At 38.1% G+C, this 21,902-nt stretch overlaps 1 protein-coding gene across 1 annotated transcript in view; it reads left to right on the top strand.

The window, feature by feature from the left end:
• The window catches only part of SPATA17 (spermatogenesis associated 17), a 179,317-nt gene that overhangs the window by 13,780 nt on the left and 143,635 nt on the right, over window positions 1–21,902 (top strand). Inside the window, 2 exon segments of the mRNA XM_065401691.1 lie at window positions 830–880; window positions 7,904–8,007. Coding sequence (XP_065257763.1) covers window positions 830–880; window positions 7,904–8,007 — 155 coding nt within the window.

The following is a 21,902-nucleotide window of genomic DNA, read 5'->3' as shown; positions in this document are numbered from 1 at the left end:
TTTATGATACAGTTGTGAATTATGTTCATTTTGCATTTGTAATTAGAGGGCGGAACAGATGTGAAAGCTTAGTTTAAAGTGATGTATCCATTAAAATAACCTATGCTGCCAAGTGATTGTTCAGTATAACAGGGGATCCGTTCGCTATGAGAGGAATTCTACTTTATTGGAAGGAAACCAGGGCTTTAGGAAATGTTGTCTACATCAGGGGATTCGCTGTAACATGGTATCATTGTATTTATGATCTTATGATGTTAAAATGAATATTAAATGAAACAAAATTCCCAGAATTACTCGGGAGGCAGCTAAGTACATAACATTTAGTACAGATGGTTGGAAGGCACAATTTTGCTCCATCACCGCATCCGTATCCTTGAACGATTTCAACTGAAGACAGCATTTCTTTGAATTTTTCATTAAACCAGACGTCTTGAAATATGAATTCCTTTTATGTTTCTGTGAGTTTTGGCTAAAAGAACCCCAGTGAATAAATCATATAATACTACGTGTCACCAGCACTTGTGAATATTTCTGCTTTGTTATTCTACTCTCAGTAGAGCACCATTGATTATCAAACTCAGCGGAGAGCATTTTATGATCATATATCTCCATTAGCTCCTACTTTGACTACCATAGATTTTTCTGGTTAAGCCTGCATTATGTATTAGGAAGCCTATCTCTTCAATATAAAGTTTGATTTTATTCTCTCTAAGCCTAGAACTCTTATTATGTATTATGTATAAAGATTCTTATCTTTTATATGTAAAAATAGGAGCACTATCTTTGTGTAACTGAAATGTATGCCATCTTTTTTTTTCTTGATTCACAGACAGCATATTTTATTATGAAGATGAATTTCTACAATGAAATGGCTGTCAGGGTAAATATTTCTTCACTTGTTAAACAAATGAAAAGTCAATTGTGCTCCGAATTTGCTTTTAATAAAATGAGCAAACCAGAATATATAAACTTGATTGATATGCTGATGGTAAAGGGGAGGAAATAGCATATAGTTAAAAATTAAAGTTACACTAAGTAATCGTGGTGGTATTTGAAAATTTACTGCTAGATTTAAGACAGTTGTATGTAAATTCTTGTACCTTTTAACATATGGTGATAAACGACAAAAATACCAAAAAGCAACCCACATATATGCGTGTGTGTGTGTGTGTACAAACTTAAACTGAATTCCCATCTTTGTAAACTATGACTTTGTGTGACTCCTCCAAATCATAGTATGATATCTGTGTCTATAACATCTTTAATTTAACTTTTATGCTCTATTCTTTTGGAATAAATTAGTAGAACTTCCATGCATTTATGTATCGTTAGATAATATGATAGTACGTCATATTAGCCACTGTCGTATTTCAACTTTTATTAAATGCAGTAGTTTAATATTCATAGAGCCCATTAGCCCCATAAATTGATAGGGTATCTGATTGAATCCATTTGCAAAATACATTTGGACCAATTAAAATAAACTTATAACAACACTAAGAATGGTTGTTTTTTCTAACGTTGTGGTTTTAATCAGGAAAGAACTGAGTGGAGTAGACATTAATAGCCTGTAACACCTTCAAGGATAGTTAATGAATAGCCAGACCTTGTCTGGTTGATAAATTTAGGATATTCTAATTCTGTTATATGTCTGATTGTTTCATATGAAAAAACATCTTTTTAAATTTTAATTGTTAAGTTGTGCATTTCTTGTCTCTTACTTATCTACCTTTGGCTACTAACTTAGACATATTTACAACTGGTTGAGATGTGGACCAGTGAGCCAATGTGTAGGAGGAGCATAGAGGCTATTGGCTATCTTTGAGAGGAAGTGAAACACAGACACCGGTCACAGTCTTCATCCTTATACTTCAGGAATACAGATCAAAAACTAAGAAAAAGTGAATAATTTTAACATTATTTTTCAAGATCAATAAATATGGAGCTCCCTCTAAACTCTCATTCAGCTGCTAGAAGCTATCATTGAGAAAAATTTCAATGAAATTTTAATAAACTTTTGTGGCATTTTTATAGATATCATACAGAAGTGCTTTGAAACAATAACTTCCTAATTTCCTATGCATATCTTCCCGCCTCCTTCATTTTTAGTTTCACAATAGGAGGAGGTGCAGTGTAAATAAGCATCTCATTCTTTTGAATTGTATTAGTACTCCACAGAGGAGGTAAGAACACAGCAGACTTTATGTATCGTTGTGAATTTTAATGCTTTTGAAAGGTTCTGGATTGATAGCCGTGGCACAGAACAGATACATGAGCAGTGACAGTGCAAGCTTCTCTCACAAAACCCCTGCTAACGTGCGTCAGCCCTGATCTAAAGAAACCTCTAGATGGCTGGGGTAGTTCAGTCTCCAGACCCATTTGTCTCTGATGAAACTGCCAGCAAGGGTGGCAAATAGCAGTGATAGTTTGTGCAATATGTATGTTTGTTCCCTAGGAACCAGCCTGGGACATTAAAATGCATTTCACACAGGTTACTGAGCAGCTATCAGATGATGGTATCTTTGGTCTTGTAATGGACAGTGTAATTACTTCATTAGTTAATAATATTGCAAATATTTTTTCTCAGGAAATACAGGAAAATACTCTGCTGCATGTGCCTTTTGTAAGAGAAAACATGGATACATATTAGTGCATGGCATGGCCCCATAATTTATTTATTCTACTGCTGCAGAAGCAGTCATCCAGCTGGCAAAGTGAACACAAGTTAATTGACTAAATACATAGGCAGAACTGTGCTGACCTCAGTGATGATGTAATCAGTGATTCTTTAGAGAAAGAAGGATGCAAACAATCCTTGTACTTCATTTAATAAAAACAGAGAATAATAACGTTTGTCAAAGGGAAAACTGCAAAATCTATTGTATCCATTACATAAGTGGTTAGCAGTGTAAAGTATTGCATTCCTGGGCCATTGGGTCCCGATCCAACAATACATTTAAGCACATGTGTAATTTTAAGAACATGAATGGTCTTTGGAATGAGATCTTCATTCCTTTCCGGCCTCTTTACTCTGCATAAAAGGGCCAGAGTGGTGTAAAAGGACCCTAAAAGCCTGATATGTGTATGGGGGAGGATTTCCTTGATGCAGGAACTGCAGAAGACAGGCATTAGGCTTTATTCTAAGGATTCCATCTCCAGCCCTGATATGTTGGAGTCAGGACTGCAACATGCAGTGCCATGGAGATCCCCATAGGGCAGCCTTGGGCGCTTGCTGTAACAGACCTCTGGAGCTTTTTAGGTTATACCAAGGGCCTCTATCACCCTTAGAGCAGCCCAAGGTTGGGAGGGCACAAGAGTGACTTAAACCAATTTAGTCACCTCTTCCTCTGGGTTGTGAGTTCAGTGCTGATTCTCTCAAAGTCATAGCACAGAATCTCACCCTTGGTACATCTCTTAGGAGTTGAAGATGCTTAGGGGCAAATCCTACCCCCTTTGTGAGTAGGCTCCAATTGCCCAGAAATACATATTTTGTTTTAGTTTATTGCTTAGTTAATAGCTGTTTTAAAAGTATTCTACAATGGGTTAAATGCTGCACTGATTTACATCTCATGCAGCTGAAGTCAGTGGAAAAGCACAGGATTTGTAAATCAGCTCAGAAATAGATCCTTTGCCTCTTTCAGCACTCCCAGGTTTCAGAAGCAGTTACATACTCAAGTCAAATATACTTGTGGAAAACTCCAAGGGAAAAGAGTAGGGCCTTTGATATGCAACATAAAACAAAACTTTTTTTTTGCACATTTGTAATCATAATATTGGGTCTGATTCTTAGCTGATATAAATCTGCGTAGTCCCATTGTTTTCAATGGTTAAAACTGCCTAGCGTCACTGACTTCAATGCAATTATATCAATTTACACCAATAGAAGATCTGGTCCATTGTTTTAATTTACTTATAAACACTGGCTGTGAGTCTCCATTACATACATCTTGTGTAGTCATTGATACCTATGCAAGTAAAATGCTACCATTTTGATATGGTAAAGTTTTATACCCATTTTGCCTCCTTATGCACAGGTGTAAATGGCTGCACAAGATGCAGGCCAGTAGAGAATAAGGTCTGTTGGGTTTAGGGATAGCTGCTATAGGGCCTGATTTACAACTGCTTTACTCCAGTTTTACGTGAGTGTAAATCCATTTAAATCAGTGGAGTTACATTCATAGAAAACTGGAGTATAAAAGTCGTGAATAGGTTCTTTAGTGTGTAAGTGCATTATACTCTAAGCTTTAGAAAATTCTTTTAAAATCCAGATTAGATTAAAAGTGAAATGTGACTCATGGATTTAACCTCTTGTACACAATCAGTGTTTTGCCTCATAACTGTATCAGCCTAGTTGGTTACATTAGGAAAAGGCCTAAAACTGCAATAGTAGGAGTAACATTCAACACTAGGGTATACTCATAGTGGTCATGTTCAGAAGCTATCCCACATCTCTATGAGCCCCTGGATTGTTTGGCCCTAGCTACTGTTATCTGTCTCTCACCTCTGTAAAAACAGAAGCATTCAGAAATGGTTTAAAACATAAGATTATCATATTGAATTTATTTTCCATGAAACAATTTTACTTTTTGAATATTGGGCGGTGAGATATTATTCTCTTTCTGTTTGGATGATTTAAGGTTGCTGTGAATTTTCAGCAACCAAAGTAATCCCCTCAAAATAAAATAATAATAATAAAAAAAATCTCCATGACCAGATGGCTTTTGATATATCAAGGTTTTGCCATTTGTTTTAGTGCTTAAAATAAACATTATTTATAAGACCACTTACATTTTGATGTTACTTAATGAGGAATATGCATCATTGATTTGACTAGCTTAAGAGGTCATTTAGAACTTGCCTGTTAACAAGCTGTAATCTGCTGAGCACACAATGACTTTGTTTAAAATTATCTGTTCGGTGCTGATCAATGACAATAATTGTTTTGTACCAATCACTGTTGAAACTTGCTAATTACTTTGAAGGGCATACACAGTTGCCTTTTTTAGAAGTGTTAAAACATTCACCTTGGAATTAAAAAGCAATATAATCATAAAACATTGTATTCTCTTGCAAAAGCAAAATTTTCAGCAATTTTTATGTAGCAAATTTTAATATAAACAGAACCTTTGTGTAAAAGGTTGAAGATACACTTTATTCTCTAAACAATTTGTATTATATAGATTCATGCCCTCATGTAGCCTCTGACATGCAGAATTGGGAACATGGAATCATAGCATTACAAACTTTGAAATCTAGTCTGCTTTCATTTACACTAGCATATATCTAGTGTACTCCAATTGAAGTCCATGGAGTTACCCTGGATTTATAATAGTGTAATAGAGGGCAGAATTTGACACTTGCGGTGAAATCCTGCCCCAAGGAAAACACTGAGAGTTTTGCCATTGACTCCAGTAAGGCCAAGATTTCAGCCTTTGTCTTTAAATCTTGAAAAAATTCCATAAAGAGGTTGATGGACCGCACAAACTTGGAGTATCGTGTGAATAAAGATAAGGTACAAAGTGTTGGACAGAGTTCGAAGGATACTGCTTTAAGGAGAGAACAGCTATATGGAAGCCAAGTTACTCCTGCCTAATAGCAGTTGTGAGGTCAAAGATGAAAACATATACTGCATTCACACACTAAAAATTTTGTTTAATCCCAGATCTCTGCAAATATGCCCATTTTCACTATTCCTCTTCCTCTCCTTTTTTTACTCTGCATGGTTGTTGTGTATAAGAAAGTGAATGGGAAAGTGACACAAGATTTACTACCACGTAGTGCAGAGGACTATGCCTAATACTTAACTTTTGTTGTTTCCACATGTAGCAGCTTATATAATTATTATTTATTACAGCAGTGCCTAGTAGTCAAAACCCGTTGTGTTAGATACTATACGGATATATAGTAATAGGCAGCCCCTCTCCCAAAGACCCTCCAGTAGGCAGTACCGGCAAGAGATTTTTTAGCAGGTACGGGGTACCGGAGAGACTTGGGGCTAGGCCCGCCACTCCGGAGGGGGCGTAGAGCTGCACTCTGCTCCTTAAAGGAGCAGAACACGGCTAGGGAGGGCATTCATTCTTTAAATGGCTTTAACAGCACAATACATATACTAATAAACTTAAAAAAAGCCTTTGTTTAAGTTTGCTAGCATATGTATTGTGCTGTTACCTTGGTCAGGAGTCCTCAGGAGGGGAGGGGTGGGGGGGACGGACGGTGTTTAGGGGCAAGAGCAACAAAAAAAAAGAGAAAAATCCTCCTCCTTGTTTTTGGTAACTGTACAGGGGTGTTCAAATTTTCCAGGCTCCTGGGCAGAGGGACCCCAGTCTTTTGCACGTTAGCTAGTAGATTTAGCCCTTTGGCTTTTAGGTGTCTAGTAGCATTTCTAAGTCCTGTGTGTGGACATTGGGCTGTGGGGATGGGTATTGGGAGGTGAATGGGGGTGTGAGTGATATAAGGCTGTGATATAAGGCTGAGAGTGATAAGTTAGCAATGAGAAGTGTCATATCTAGAGAAAGCTCTTAGGTAAAACAGAAGAAGAAAGGAGACAAAATAAAAGGAAGGAAATAGAGAACAGTATGTAGGGAAAGTTACATAAGGATTGGAGGGAAAGAGAAGGCAAAGAGGAAATATACACAGAAGTCAAGATGAGAAAACATATATTGATATATATTACAGGAAAGAAAATGTGGAGTGGGAGCAGCCCTCTGCACTGGCCCCCACATTCTCTGAATAGGGGAGGCACAAGCTGCCTCCTCTCTGTCTCTGAATGTCCACATAGGAATTAATCTGGTTTTTAGTCAGCAGGCACTGAAATTACAAGAATTCTTACAACTCTGCTGCTAATTACTTCTTACTTCCATTCCCAAAGAAACAGATATTACAGTGCTAAGTGATTATTTTAAAGTGTTTTAAAATAATCAACATTTTAGAGTCACCATGGTCAGAATTAAGCAGCAGAGCTAGTTTGAGCAGTGTTGTTGATTAAATTCTCGGGACATTATAGTCAGAATTGGGGCCTACAATTTAAAATACATAGAGCTATGAATCCCCCTCTCCTGATGCTATGTTTAGGAGACCATATGACCTAATATAGTGTATTAATAAACAGGACTACATTAAGGTAATTATTTACATGTAAGAAATTTCCCTTGTCTTTTTTTCTACATAATTCCCATCAGTTTTGTTGGAAGGATAGCATTCTATGAAAATATTATGACTAATTACTTAACAAATAGCCCTATACTGTCTTGCTTCTTAATAATAATGAGTATAGTGTGTAGTCGGCACCTGGCAGGATGATGCCGCTTGCCTGCAGGACCCAGGGAACTGTAGCACATGCAGTGCTACCAGAAACCTCATAGAGAGCCTGATTAAAAAGCCATTGGAGTTAGTGGAAAGTCTTCTACTAACTTCATTGGGCTTAGGATCAGACCCACAGTGTACTGCTGAGAGTGCAGTAGAGCTGGGGTGATACAATGATTTACAGTGCGTAGCATTGTAACAGAGGCCACCTCTGGATGTACTTCCTATCCCACTTACAGGACCTGTGCCACCAGGTGCAATGACTCTGGGAGTAGATGCCTGTGCACAGCCTCTTCTCTCTGCCACACCTCAATGCAGGCAATGACTTAAATCACGATTAGCTCATAATCACTGTCATCTCTTGATAACATCTCGAATAATGTTTGCATTTAATATTTAATTCATGCTACAGTTTTAGTACAAAACTTACTTCTCACCATCACTATATTAATGGAAAGACAAATTTACGTATATGTGTGATGTCACTTTTTAAAGCCCCATCACCCTTTGAAAAACATAACGTATTTTATAAGAGTATTGCAAACTGTTTTCACTACTATATTGCATGAAATATACTAAAGTAAAAATATATTTCTTCTAGATTCAGAAAAGATGGCGAGGCTATTATATCCGAAAATATATCCATAATTACTATGCACTGAAGAAATATCTGGAAGCTATTTCTGTGAATAATGAGATTGTCAGGTAAAGATAAAAAAGAGTGATAAAACTTTAATTTCTTCTTCAGAATTAAGTGTGTTGGCGATTAAGGGATTTTTAAAATGTTTGCATTGGAAATTGGTTGTTGACAGTGAAAAATATAAAGACTTAGGTCTACATTCTGTATCCGGTCCCCATACAGAACTTCCATTGATTTCAGTGGTCATTTGCTATTGCCGTGATTCCTACTGAAAACCTGGCAACCGTTAGGGAGCTGGTGTGTAAGACCACTGCCTCTCATGCTGACCAATACGGTCTCATTGTTTCTTTGTGCTCCCATGTCTGTCTGTATCCACCCATTGTCATTTCTCTTAGAGTGAATGCTTTTTGGAGAAGAGGACTATCTTTCTGTTATGTCAAGTATCAGAGGGGTAGCCGTGTTAGTCTGGACCTGTAAAAAGCAACAGAGTCCTGTGGCACCTTTAAGACTAACTGTTAGTCTTAAAGGTGCCACAGGACTCTCTGTTGCTTTTTTCTGTTATGTGTTTGTACAGTGCCTAGCACAGTGGGGGATTGGCCTGTGATTGGGTCTCTGCAATTGCAGCATAAATAAATGATAAAGAAATAATAAATAACAACATTCCCATCCAAATTATTCCCTGGTGTACTTCTGCTGACCTCAGCTTCATCAGAGGACCCTTACATTTTAAGATTTTGTTTTTCTTTAAGACAGGTAATTTACAGATGTCAGAAATGCTTCTTTATTAGAGACATAATAAAACACTACTGCCGGCTCTTTGTAGAGTTCCTTGCAACAGTTGATATAATAAGGCACTGTACATATTTTCATTAACATGATCACCGGGTGATTTACCTTTATATCCCATCTTTTCTTTGCCCTTACTTTGATTGTCTTGAATGACAGAGATCATCACTCTTGCCTGTTAGGGAACTTGGACACTACCCAGGCAACTTTGTAGGTGTTCAAAACAAACAAACAAACTAAATCAACCAAACAAAAAAAAAAAACTTACCTATTTTTGTGAGGTAAATGTATCAAGTTGTTTAGTTAAAACCAATTTCTGGAAATCTAGGTCTAGATGACATTGCAAGAGACATAGTTCAGCCAAATTATTTCTTATTATTATTTTATTAAAATAATAAAATATTATGCAAGTGTATTATATGAAATAAATAACACAGGTAATCCAACCAGTTTTTAAAAGTCTGTAGTTATTAATGTCCAGTTTTCTTATGTAAGAGTAGCTCTCTACTCTTTTATGGTGCACCTTCTTTATGATAATATGTAAATTATTATGTCTCATAAATATGTTGCTTTAGAAGTAATATAACTGCCTCCATCCACCTTTTGTTTACTGTTCATTTAGACACATATTTATGGATACAAAGCTGGTTCATATTTCAACTACAGAAATCAAATTTGAAAGCAATTGTAATGGTGGGAATTGTATCAACTATATCATCTCTACCTCCTACCACATCCAGTCCAAATTCTGACAAAAAATCCCAGGTCTGCTTTTTTCTGGGCAGTCATATCAGTAAACCTATAAATTTAATCACTATCTAGGATTTACTCTTGACCCTGCTGGGAGTCTAAAATGAGTACTTTGTAACTGGATGAACTGCTGAGATGCAGGTCTACTTCCTTGTTTAAAATAGTTCAATCATCTCCTCTTGGTTCCTGAACCTGAAACAAGAGCAAGTAACTGACCTACAAGCCTATGACATATATAGATAAAATAAGATAATGAGAAGTGGCATTTCTACTGTACTGAACATGGATTTATTGCAGTTTATATTTTGTTTTTTCCCCCAATATGACTTTTCTTTGTTTCATACACCATACATTTGGTATCGTACTGCATCATTTTTGTATGTTTGGCTCTTTCATTAAATTCCTTAATGGTTGTTTCAGATTATTAATATGCGTAAAGTGTCAATACACTATGTAGATATTTTTTTCAAATCTTGAGTTGTGGCAAATAGGAGAGGAAATGATTTCTATTTCTTTTAATGTATAGAGCTATTGTTTTGCCTGTCATGTATCAGGTTCATCATAAATGTTACAAATTCAGTCTGCTAGGTTTATTTCTCTTGTTGATATGTTTATACTCCGCTTCTTTGTTTATCTGATTTCTGGCTCTTAGGTATTTTGGGGTCCACGGACAGTTTACCTGTGTGTATTTGAAGCTTTATTTGAGGGTATGTTTTCTTGGTGCTGATCTGTTATTTTTGAAGTCCATGTTTTCTAATACTTTTATTCATTATTAGCATTTAATAACAACAATTAATGCTATTTCATCTTTGTGAATTAAATGGTATTATAAATACCAACTCAAAATTTTTGAAAACTGTATATATATGTATTTGTTTATTTATTTATTTAATCACTGAGGCAAAGTAGTGTTACTGTGCACAGGCCACCATGCAACCTTGGATTTAGTTATAGTTCATCTACTCCATAGTTAGTGGTATAGTATTTTATTTTAATACATATGCAAGAATATATTTTCATACTGAGACTAGACGTTTTACAAAGATAAATTAGTTTGATTACTTTAAAGGCTGAGTGTGCATTTGGTAGACATATACACTTGTCACCTCTTGCCCGATATGCAAAAACTGCCCCAGGTTAAGAACAAGAAAACGATATCATGAAATTAAAAATTAGCCATAGACATGGTAGCATTAATAAAACATTATTAAGTTTGAGTGCAGAAGAACGAACATCCTTTACTTATGACAGAAACTCAAATTGGAAGTCATATTCTCTTTAGCTATTATTGTATTAGATAGATGTTGGTTTTGACTGTTACTTTATGTCTTGTAACATTAAATGTATGATGCAATTGTATAAAAAATAGCTAAATTAATTTCATGACTAATTTCATTAGTATATCCTTCTGTTGACCTTGGTAGCTATTTATTATTAGTCTATCCACTAATTTTTTTTTTTTACTTAAACCCAAATTTGCCCTGCACATTAGAAATAAATTGTACATTTTGTAATGAACTTGTCAACCAAATTGATCAGATACAATACATATTTTGAGTATTGAAAGAGAATCAATGGATTTTCTCTAGAAATAAGTATCACTGCATAGATCTCTTCACAGGCATAAATTAAAAAAGTAGTGTGCACTGCCCCCTAGCACCTACCTCATAGAATCCAGCAGGCATGCAATGGGGAACTGTGCCCTGGCCATGTTCTCAACTCCGATAGATTTTCCTCCATCCAGTCAAGAAGTGCTACCAAGCACATTGGCCAGGAAGTGCTGGTCCTATATTGTGACTGTGTAATGCATGGGAGTGCTATTGAAGGTTGGGGAGAGGTTCTCTGCATACTTCCCTCCCCCAACACACCATGTCAGGGACACTCACAATTTAGTTGTAGTTGTAAATATTTATTTAGTGTATATAAAAAACATTTCACCATTTATTACAATACATGCCATGAATAAAAATGCATAGACAAATGAGAACAACTAAGTGCCTAAAGATGCACCCTTATAAAATGATTGATTTTTGCTACAGCTTTACTATTACAGATATTTTGAAAGTTTGGGACAGACTCATTGGTACACTTCTGCAACTTATTAATAAACCTGGCTCAGGTTAAGCCACATTTATGACTGCTTTTCATCTCCAGAGTGAAACAAAGCAGCTGGAGCATTACTGATGAAACTGTTCCTTAATTAACTCATTCATCCTTTAGCTGCTTTCATCAAGACTTTTGCTTTAGTGCTGTGTCAATGGTATTAGAGCTCTGAGCTTCTCCACACAACACGAAAACTAGCTTTGACACAACACTGAAGCAAACACTTCGGTGGTTAGAGCTGCCAACTAGATGGTGTAAATGCACATTAAAGTTTGCCATTACAATAGGTAGCATGAGTTTAGGAAGACTGCTTGAATGAGAAAGCTATGAGTAGTTTATGCAGATGAACCACACACACACACAAAAGAAAAAAAAGATACCAAATTGCAACATCATATATGTTCCTTAATTCACATATTTTAGAGAAACAGTGTCACAATTATTTGTCTTAGTTAATTTATATAGGCCTTAGATTATCGGAAAAGTTAATACTTTTTAAACCTTAAACATTTGCTAAAATTAATTCTTTATTTATATTATGTCATAGTTTTATGGATTTAGATCTGCAACATGACAGAGCTAGAGACAATTTGTGTGTATCATTAGAAAACCTAGATTCACAACTCTTACACAAAATAAAACACCCATTTCACTTTTGGCATATCATGAGATATCGGACCTTAAAATCAATATTAGTCCAAGACAGCATATTGCCATGCCTGGTTCTTTGACCAGCTGATTTTAAACGCCTGCTTTATCTGATCCACATTTAGAGGGAAAGAAAGCAACATTTTTGATATTGCCTATAAAGAGCAAAAAAGAGTTTTGGACTATTGAAAATAGTCGTGGCAAAATAGATCAGAGAGTAGAGTGCGGATTAGAAAGTTTAACATACAAAATAAATGCAGCTTATTCCATGATTCTATGGTTGCAGAAAAACAAATATTTGATGGTTATCATGTTGACGTGTGCAGTTTGTATATATCTATATTCCCATTTATTTTAGACACCTACCTTCTTGAGGTTTGCAAGTTATCCTTTTTTAACTAACTTAGTCATGGCAACTACTTGCTTAAATGGAAGCTATGACAGGTTGGCAGATGATATGGTAGTGTGGCGTGGAGAGCAATGGGGACAACAGGAGCTCTTTTGATTCATTTTGATTCAAAGTCAAAAGTTGCAACCTTTTACTCACACTTTCTTTAGCTATGGTTCTTATTCTGTTATTTTTAAAATTAAAACACAGCAAGTAAAGAAAATATCCTATCATTATAATAAATCCATGACATAATAAATCCTGTTTTCCAGTGTTTTTGATGCATGCATAGTAGGTCCTTTATGAATTCTGAGTAGACTAGTGTGAATGCTGGTAAACATTTGGTTGACGCAGCTGTGCTTCTTCCTCTTATTGCTTGGAAGAAGGTATTTTAGAGATGAAAGGCAAAGTCCTAACGTCAGGCTGTGAGGAAGCTGTTAATACAGTTTAAATTTACGAAAGAGGAAGATAGTGTGTATCCCAGGTAGAATGATAATTTCCCCAAATTTATCAGCAGGATGGATAACGCTGTCAACTGTGAGGCTGCACACTCTTTATGTCTGGGCTGAGCTTGTTTGTGACATCACATTGTAAAGTGAAAGGCTGTAGGCCAGAATTTTCAAACTTGACTTCAACAGGAGAAGGTGTTGCTCAGTATTTCTGAAACACAGGCCACTTTTAAGTAAGTACCCAAGTATGGATTTAAGAGCCTAAGTTTCAGCACCTAGGATTGTGGATTGGGTTTTTTTTGTTTGTTTGCTTGCTTACTTTTTTAAGAAGCTACCCTCACCTAGCAGCTGCATCTTTACCATTCAATTGAAATAAAAGCTGTCCTCATTTAGTAACTACCCTCATTTAGTAGTCATATGTGTTCACCTCACAAACCTCAGGAGAAAGTAAACTTAATAGAAGCTGAGTTTAGAGCCATAGAGTGACATAATTCAATTTAACAGAAATTGACCTAAAATATGATTAAATAATAATAGTAATATAATATGTGAATTTGCATATCACGAATTTGCATACTTGAAGCCATTATTTTCATATGAATTAAAGACAACTGTAAGAATTAGCTCCTATGATATCTGAAGAAAGATTTTTTTAATCTCATGATAATACAGACTTAAGTATTAGTTTTGTATACATAGGTGAAGTCTTATAGTAAATTCATAATGCTAACTGCAGAGCTCCTTCCTCCCCAATGAATTTGCTACAGTGCAGTATACAGCCCTACAAAGCACCAGCTCTGCACTGCCTCTGCTGAAACCCCAGCACAGAGTGCATTGTAGGGTGGGAGCAGGGCAGGGCAGGCCATAATAAGAAGGGGGCTGAATCAGGGTGGGAGGAGATGTGGCCAGGGCACACCTGCACTCCAGCTATTTCCCACTGCTGCAAACCCTATATCAGGAATTACAAGGTAGGGTAGCCCTAGCATATGCCATAGCCCCCAGCAGCAGCAGAAGAGGAGAGACACAACCAGTCTCCTTAGCAGGGCTGATGCAACCATTTAGGCAAACTAGGCGGCCGCCTAGGGCGCCTAGTGGTTGGGGGCGCCTAAAAGCCCGCTCAGGTGAGGACGTGGAGTGGAGGTGAGCTGAGGCGGGGAAGGTGCGGGGAGGGCCGCCCGCAGTAACGGGGGGGGGGAAGGGGCGCACAGGGGAACTGCTCCCAGCCCCAGCTCACCTTAGCTCTGCCTCCTCCGCTGAGCACACAGCCCCCGCTCTAAGTCTCCTCCAATCAGCGCCGCAAGCCTGGGAGGGGAGGAGAATTAGAGCAGCACCGGCGTGCTCAGCGGAGGAGGCAGAGCCGAGGTGAGCTGGGGCGGGCTCCCCAGGTGGGGTTAGCTGCCGCGCGGGGGGGGGGGGGGGATCTCCCGGGGCAGGGTTAGCTGCCGTGGAGGCAGGCTGCCTGGGCGGGGTTAGCTTCCATGGGGAAGGGGGTGTCTCTCCGGGCGGGGTTAGCTGCCGCGGAGGGGGGGGGTCTCCCTGGGCGGGGTTAGCTGCAGAGGGGGGGTAGCTGCTGTGGGGGTGAGCTCCCCGGACGGGGGGGGTGGCAGGCTCCCCGGGTGGGGGGCTGGGTTAGCTGCCGCGGGTGGGGGGGGGTTAGCTGGGAGGGGGCGTGCAAGGTGGAAGTTTCGCCTACGGCAGGAAACTTCCTTGCACTGGCCCTGCTCCTTAGTGTCAACAAAGGGATGAATCTAGCCCTTAGGCTCATATCTACTTCAGGGACATACTGTGAAATTTAATTTCTTAATGTTTGTACAGTCCTTTGAAGATACAGTAGTAACACTATGCTGTATGAATCCTTAATATTATTGTTTCTTTCCTTTCTGTTTTAATTTAGCTATGTAACATTGGTAACTTATTCTGATTTGCTGAAAAAATTTCCACTACGTTTTCCATAATTTCCCTTTGTAGTTTTTATGAATAAATCATGTTCTGTATTATCTATTGCTGTTTAATGAAAAATAGAAATAGAGCTCATATACTGTGTAGTATCTGAATGTGGATTGGTTGGGAAATCACATATATATTTGAAAATCCACACATTCAGAAAATGTCCAATACTGCTCATTGAAGTTTCTCTTCTATAGAATAGACACAGTGCACTACCTCATCCAGAAACATTCATAAACCCTTATTTTTTCACAACTGTAAGAGCTGGCAAAATGACTACATGGAGAAATATGTCAAAAAGCAATTAGCATAGGCTATAACTCCCTATGATGTAGTAGAATTAGCATTTTGTTTTATGTGAAGCAATTTCCAATCCACAATAAGCAAATGGACATCACTTCACATAAATTAGCATGGTGGTGCTATTATATCATACGAATTCACAGATGATGTCAGTTTCCAACTGTCTGATTAACTTACAATTCTTTGACTAACTTTGCTACATGTCAGGAGTGAAACTAGAAGTAGGGCAATGGGACATAACTAAATAGAAAAAGAGTAAGATACACATTGCTTTGCAAGACTCTATCATCAGAAAATGGCACCTCATAATCACATTATCCTCAGGCATAGAACACAGTGAGATTACAACATGGCAGAAAACTAGCAACAACAGTGGCAAGATGCTTGGGTTTGGGTTCTTGTATGAGCAAGACAGATAATTTACAATTCCTATGTCATCTGACAAACACTGACTTAAAGTTGGCAGCCCTGGCTGAGCTTAGACTTAGCAAGCATCATGGCATATGGAAACTATTGTTATCATCATTAACAGTGATTCACACAAGTGCAGGACTGGGGTAAAGGCTGACATACCACTGGAGCAATTTATTACGCATGTCTTTAATGGTGCATAGAGCCTTTTGCGTGTTCCCTTCACTGTGGTGAATTTCACCTGGATACCAGCATCTGTTTAGCTAGGAAATAAAATAGAAATATTTCATTTTGTGTCAGAAAAATAGTAGTTATCATTTTAGCCCATTATTCATACTTCACCAAATAATACATAAATAATAATAATAATAAAATCCCCTTTTAATTTTAATAGATTGCTGGGACAGGTATAGTATCCATTAGGCATAAAGATGTCCCATAAAGGTCACAGTATTATTCTGGAAGCTTTGACTAATAACACCACTGAGGGAAAAAATGTATGTGAATGAGGGTGACCATCAGTGAGGATTTTGGAAAAGATGTCAGCCCAAAGAGGTCATAGAATCATACAAGTTAGCGATGCAAAATATGTATTAGATCATGTTTCCCTGACAATAAAGGAATGTTTGCTATGGAACATTTATGAATCTTTTTTTCCAGACTAGTTTAAAAAATCCCAAGCTTCCACCAATTTCTTTGAGAGAGGCAAACAGCTGACATTCCCAGCTGGGCTTAAGCCACTAACTTTTCAGTTGACAGCTGAATGTGCTGGCCTAATGCACTATAGACATATAAAAAGGTCTAAAGTCTAATGAAACAACTGAAAATGTGCTAAATGAAGATTATTCCAAAGATTTGGGACCTGGTTCTCGCCTCAGGTGCCAGACTGTGGGGGGGCACCACTAGGACCCAGCGTGTAGAAAATTGTGTCTGCTGCTGGTGCATATGTATTCTCTCTGCTCTAGATGCACAGAGATGGTGGAGTGCTGTGCTGGAGGAAGGAGGGCACAAGAGACATAACAGGCAGGCAGGAGAAAAGGTGAGAGGGAATAACAGAAAGCAGCAGGAGCTGCAGGGAGAGAGAGGAGGAGGAAGAGCCTCTTATGTACCTCTCTAGCACCCCCAGGAGCCTGGACTGATTAACACCCCAGCTTCTCAGGGAGCTTCCTGTTTCCTGCTGCTTCCCTGAACCCACCTGAGGAGAACAGGCAGTTAACTGAAGTAGTAGGAGCCAATTAGGCCCTTAAGACGCTGATATCTTCCCTCACTCAGGCCCTGCTACCAGCCTGCTTATTTGTCCCCTTCAACTGAGCGTTGAGAGCCACTCTATCTGGCACAGAACAGCAGTCATGAGTGAAAGAAGAAAACGCCCCTCTGGGGCAGCATTCAGAAAAAGAAAAAAAGCAAAGGAAGCTTTTCTATCTAAGCAGGAAGGAGCTCTCTTGAGATACACAGACACAAATGCTCATGGTGAGCCTTCTGGGCCAAGTGAGGATGTGAGTGGTGAGGAGATGCCTGATCTTCCAGTTAGTCAGAGTGCAGGTGACCTGGCAGCTACTGTAGCATCCATATCTCCATCTCAAATGGATGTAACCATGCACATTCCTGAAGAAAAGTATAGATCAGAGAAGGGTGTGGTGGAGGCGCAAGAAACAGCTGCTGCTGAGTTTAGTTCCTTAAGTCTAGGTGATCCAGGACTGTGGAGCCACTTGAGCAGTAGCCTGAGGGACTTCCTTGTACTGCATGGGCCACAGCAAGTGAAAAACTTCATGTTCCCCAAAAACAATCAAAATAGAAGTTTCCATCCAACACATTACTGGCGTGAAATCCCCAATGGAGACAAAGTGGAGAGGCCATGGCTTATATACTCAAAAACCCAGAATGCTGCATACTGATTTTGTTGCAAACTTTTCCAGTCTAATGTTCCAGCCACATTGGGTTCTATAGGAACAAAGGACTGGAAAAATCTGGCTAGAAATCTGGCATGCCATGAGAAGGCAGCAAATCACCAGAGAGCATTCCATAGGTGGAAAGAGCTTGAGATGAGACTAAGGTTAAAGGCCACCACAGATGATCAGCATCAAGAGAAGATTGCATCAGAGTCTCTTTACTGGCAAAATGTAGCCATTGTGAGAATGCTTGCTACCCAAAACCTAGCACTGTGTGGCACTTCAGATCAGCTGTATGTGCCAAACAATGGAAACTTCCTTAAAATTGTGGAGCTGATGGCTGAGTTTGATACTGAATTCCAGGAGCATCTAAGAAGAGTCACCACCCAAGAAATGTACACACACCACTACCTTGGAAAAACAATTCAAAATGCCATCATACAGTTACTGGCAACAAAAGTCAAACAGAAGATTGTGGCAGATCTGAAGTCAGCAAGATATTACTCTGTTATTCCGGACTGCACACTTGACATCAACCGTATGGAACAAATGACTTTAATGGTACGTTTTGTAACAACAACAGAACCTAGTGAAAATGTCCCTGCAATGGTGACTGTCAGAGAGCATTTTCTAGAATTTATTGACATTGATGATACTACAGGAGCTGGTATGACAAATGTGCTTCTTAAAAAAGCTGGAAGATACGGGAATTGCGATAGCTGACATGAGAGGTCAGGGCTACGATAATGGTGCCAACATGAGAGGAAAGAACAGAGAAGTGCAGAGACCGATCCGAGAGTTAAACCCTCGAGCTTTTTTTGTCCCATGCAGTTCTCATTCATTGAACTTGGTGGTCAGTGATGCTGCATCAGCTTCTAGTGAGGCTGATGAATTTTTTAATGTAATTCAAAGCATCTATGTATTTTTCTCTGCATCAACTCATCGATGGCAAATTTTGAAGCAACATCTGGGAACATCCTCTCTGACACTGAAACCACTGAGTGCCTCACAATGGGAAAGTCGAGTGGAGGCGATAAAGCCTATCAAACACCAAATTGGGAAGATAGATGATGCCATAGTTGCCATTATGGAGGATAATGCTATGACATGAACTGTTCGTGGGAGAACAGTGGCAGAGGGAAATGGAATCACCAGAAACATACATAACTTCAAATTTCTGTGTGGCTTAGTGTTGTGGCATGACATACTGTTTGAAATAAATGTTGTAAGCAAGAGACTCCAAGGTGTTGACCTTGATATATCTGGAGCAATGGAACAACTGGACAAAGCAAAGTCATACCTACAGTCTTACCAGTCAGATGAGGGATTTCAAAACATTCTGAAGAGTGCACAGAAGTTGGCAGAGGAACTTCACACTGAAGCTATTTTCCCACCCATTCAAGAATACAAGAGTCACCGAAGAAGAAGACATTTTGATTACGAGGCATGGGATAAATCCCATAAGAGACCCCAACAACAATTCAAAGTTGAATTCTTTAACCGGGTGCTAGATTGTGCAATACTGTCAGTTGAAGAACGTTTCATGCAGCTCAAGGAACACAGCAGTATATTTGGGATGTTGTATGATATTCCAAAACTCCTCACTATACCTGAAGAAGACCTACACCAGCAATGCAGGGCACTAGAAACAGTGTTGACACATGATGACATGCGCGATATTGATGCAAATGATTTAGGTGATGAACTGAAAGCCCTTTCAAGATACATTTCAGCAGAATCAACTCCAAAGGCTGTTCTAGAATATATGTGCATGAATAAGATGACCACCCTCTTTCCAAATGCTTTTGTTGCTCTGCGCATACTTCTAACACTTCTTGTAACAGTTGCCAGTGGAGAACGCAGCTTCTCCAAGCTGAAGTTAATAAAAACACATCTGCGTTCCACAATGATACAGGAGAGGCTGGTTGGCCTTGCAACTATCTCAATAGAGCATGAGCTGGCCCAGACTATGGACCTTCAGGAAGCAGTTCAAATCTTTGCAACCAAGAAGGCATGGAAAGCACCACTTTGATTATTCAATGCCAGTGTTTACTATGCAGACAAGAAAAGTTACATTTGCTGTTCAGGTGTTTGAAAGTTAAGTGTTACCTAAAATTTTTGAACAAGGCATTTTAAGTTGTTAGTTCTCCTTTATTGGGGTAGGTAGAAGAGCAGTACCATAAGAGGAGTAGAACAGGAAGATGGCAGAATTGAGACCTTTCAAAGTTTTGGCCCAACCAAGGGGGCATGGGAGCTCCCTGCCTCAGGTGCCAAAATGTTGTGGGCCAGCCCTGATTGATTCTGTTTTCAACAGGTGCCAAAAATTTTCAGGCAACTTCTTAAAGTTCTCGCAGGTAGAACAAAGAACAAACAACTTATTTACTTGGAATTTTCTGAATTGATCTACTCCACCAATCCAAACCCATCTTTTCAACATGTCTTTGGAATTTCTGGTACTGAAAACAGAGTTGTTGAATATTATTCTCCTATTATTTAAATGAAGTTTTGGTGCCCTAGTGCACATGACTTGAGAGATCTATGACTTTATAAAACTCTAACCTTAATAGCTGTAGGATCCAAACTGCCTGACCTGAAAACCAGAGTCAGCTTTCATTCCAGGATACTATAGATATAAATAACTTATCTAGTTTGAGTTAGAATGGTAATATATTGTGTGAACAGCCCCCAAGTAATGATGCCCATGGGGCCTGATCCAGCCCCTACTGGACCATGGCCATACTATATATTTAAGCTTCTGTAAGGTATTCACATCTAGCTAAAATAGTCTCTGCAAATATGTATTTTTGCAAGTTCCACTCTACTTTATAACTGGTGTCCAAAAACCCAACCTTCCCAACAGATTCATCATATAAAGACTCTTTGACAGGACAGTATTTTTTTTAACCTTTCTTTTTATGATCATTTAAATCACAGCCTGTCCCGGTGGATAAAATGGACCTTATTTTAATAATGTCACTGTAGTGCATATTGCAAAAAATCTTTTTAATTTTCTGTATGCATTTAATCATAAAATTGAAAGTCAAAAATTGCACTGGCTAAAGCTAGAGATAGCAGATGAGATATTGTTTCCACTGAACTCACTGAAAGTTCTTTCTGATTTCAATGACAAAAGAATAGCAACCATTGCAGTTAGGCAATATGCGGAATTCCCCATGCAAATTCTGCCAAATAACTCAGTCCAACTCTGCAGCATCTCTGTTTTCTAGTCCTACTGGCAGGGTGGATAAAAATCAATGATTTTTTTTTAAGAGTCCGGATGTTTTAAAATTTAAGTTGGATTTTTTAAAATTTAAATTAAATGCAAGTTTGTATATTTAAAAATAAACCTATTTAAAATTCAATTTGAAATTAACAACCCAGGTTAAGGCCTAAATCATTTAAATTACATGTTTTCCGCCAAGTTTTAAAGGAAGTCAGTCACCACTGAACTGGTGGAAATCACTAACTAAGCACCTGGAACCAGAATTTGTTAAAGTGCTAAATCAGCTTTTGACAATAGTAGCCTCTTTTTCAGGTGCAGAGAGAATATTTTCTTAATTTCAGTTTATTCAACTAGTTCACTTTAATGACTAGTTAATTGAAAGTTAAGAAAGCAACTGTAAGTTGAAAAAGCAGCAACACTTGTTTTCCTCTTCCAATCTATGAACAAAAGCAATGTATGGGAGGATGAGATCTTTATTTACTTTATCTACTTTTCTTTATTAGTTTTAAATGCAAAACATATTTTGGTTAAAAAAAATTCTTACATACTCACCACCCATTTAAGGTCATTTTGGATTTTAAAATATGCTGCCTTGTGAATTTTTAATTGAATTGGAATTTCCATCCAAAAAGATCTTGAGATAAACAAGTAAAAGATTAATCATCTCATAAATAAGAAATGCATAATTCACCATTTTCTAGCATAATAAAAACATAAAAATTAAGAATTAGAATAAATGTAAGTTAAGATATACAATTGCTTAAATAAATGTTTATAGATATAGTGTATTTGCCTGTATAGCAAAAGGTACCACCAAATTTAGTGTAAAGTCTATATATAGTTGCAAATCAACATGTTTTAATGCTTATCAGCCAATGAAAACTAACCTTTCTTTGTAGTGTACCAGCCCATTTTGGGCAATAAGGAGTAACTCATCAGCTAGAAAAATTTCATTGCTATCACATTTTAGGAACATATCTGGTGGTCATCATCAGGATGGATGTAGATGCGGGAAGTGATACAGCTTTTCAATATTATGTAATGTTTAAACATCATTGGGCAG

Source organism: Emys orbicularis, chromosome 3 (genome assembly GCF_028017835.1).
Source record: "Emys orbicularis isolate rEmyOrb1 chromosome 3, rEmyOrb1.hap1, whole genome shotgun sequence".
Classification (NCBI taxonomy): domain Eukaryota; kingdom Metazoa; phylum Chordata; order Testudines; family Emydidae; genus Emys; species Emys orbicularis.
Note: the sequence above shows the minus strand (reverse complement) of the source record. Positions and strands in the feature narration are given on the sequence as shown.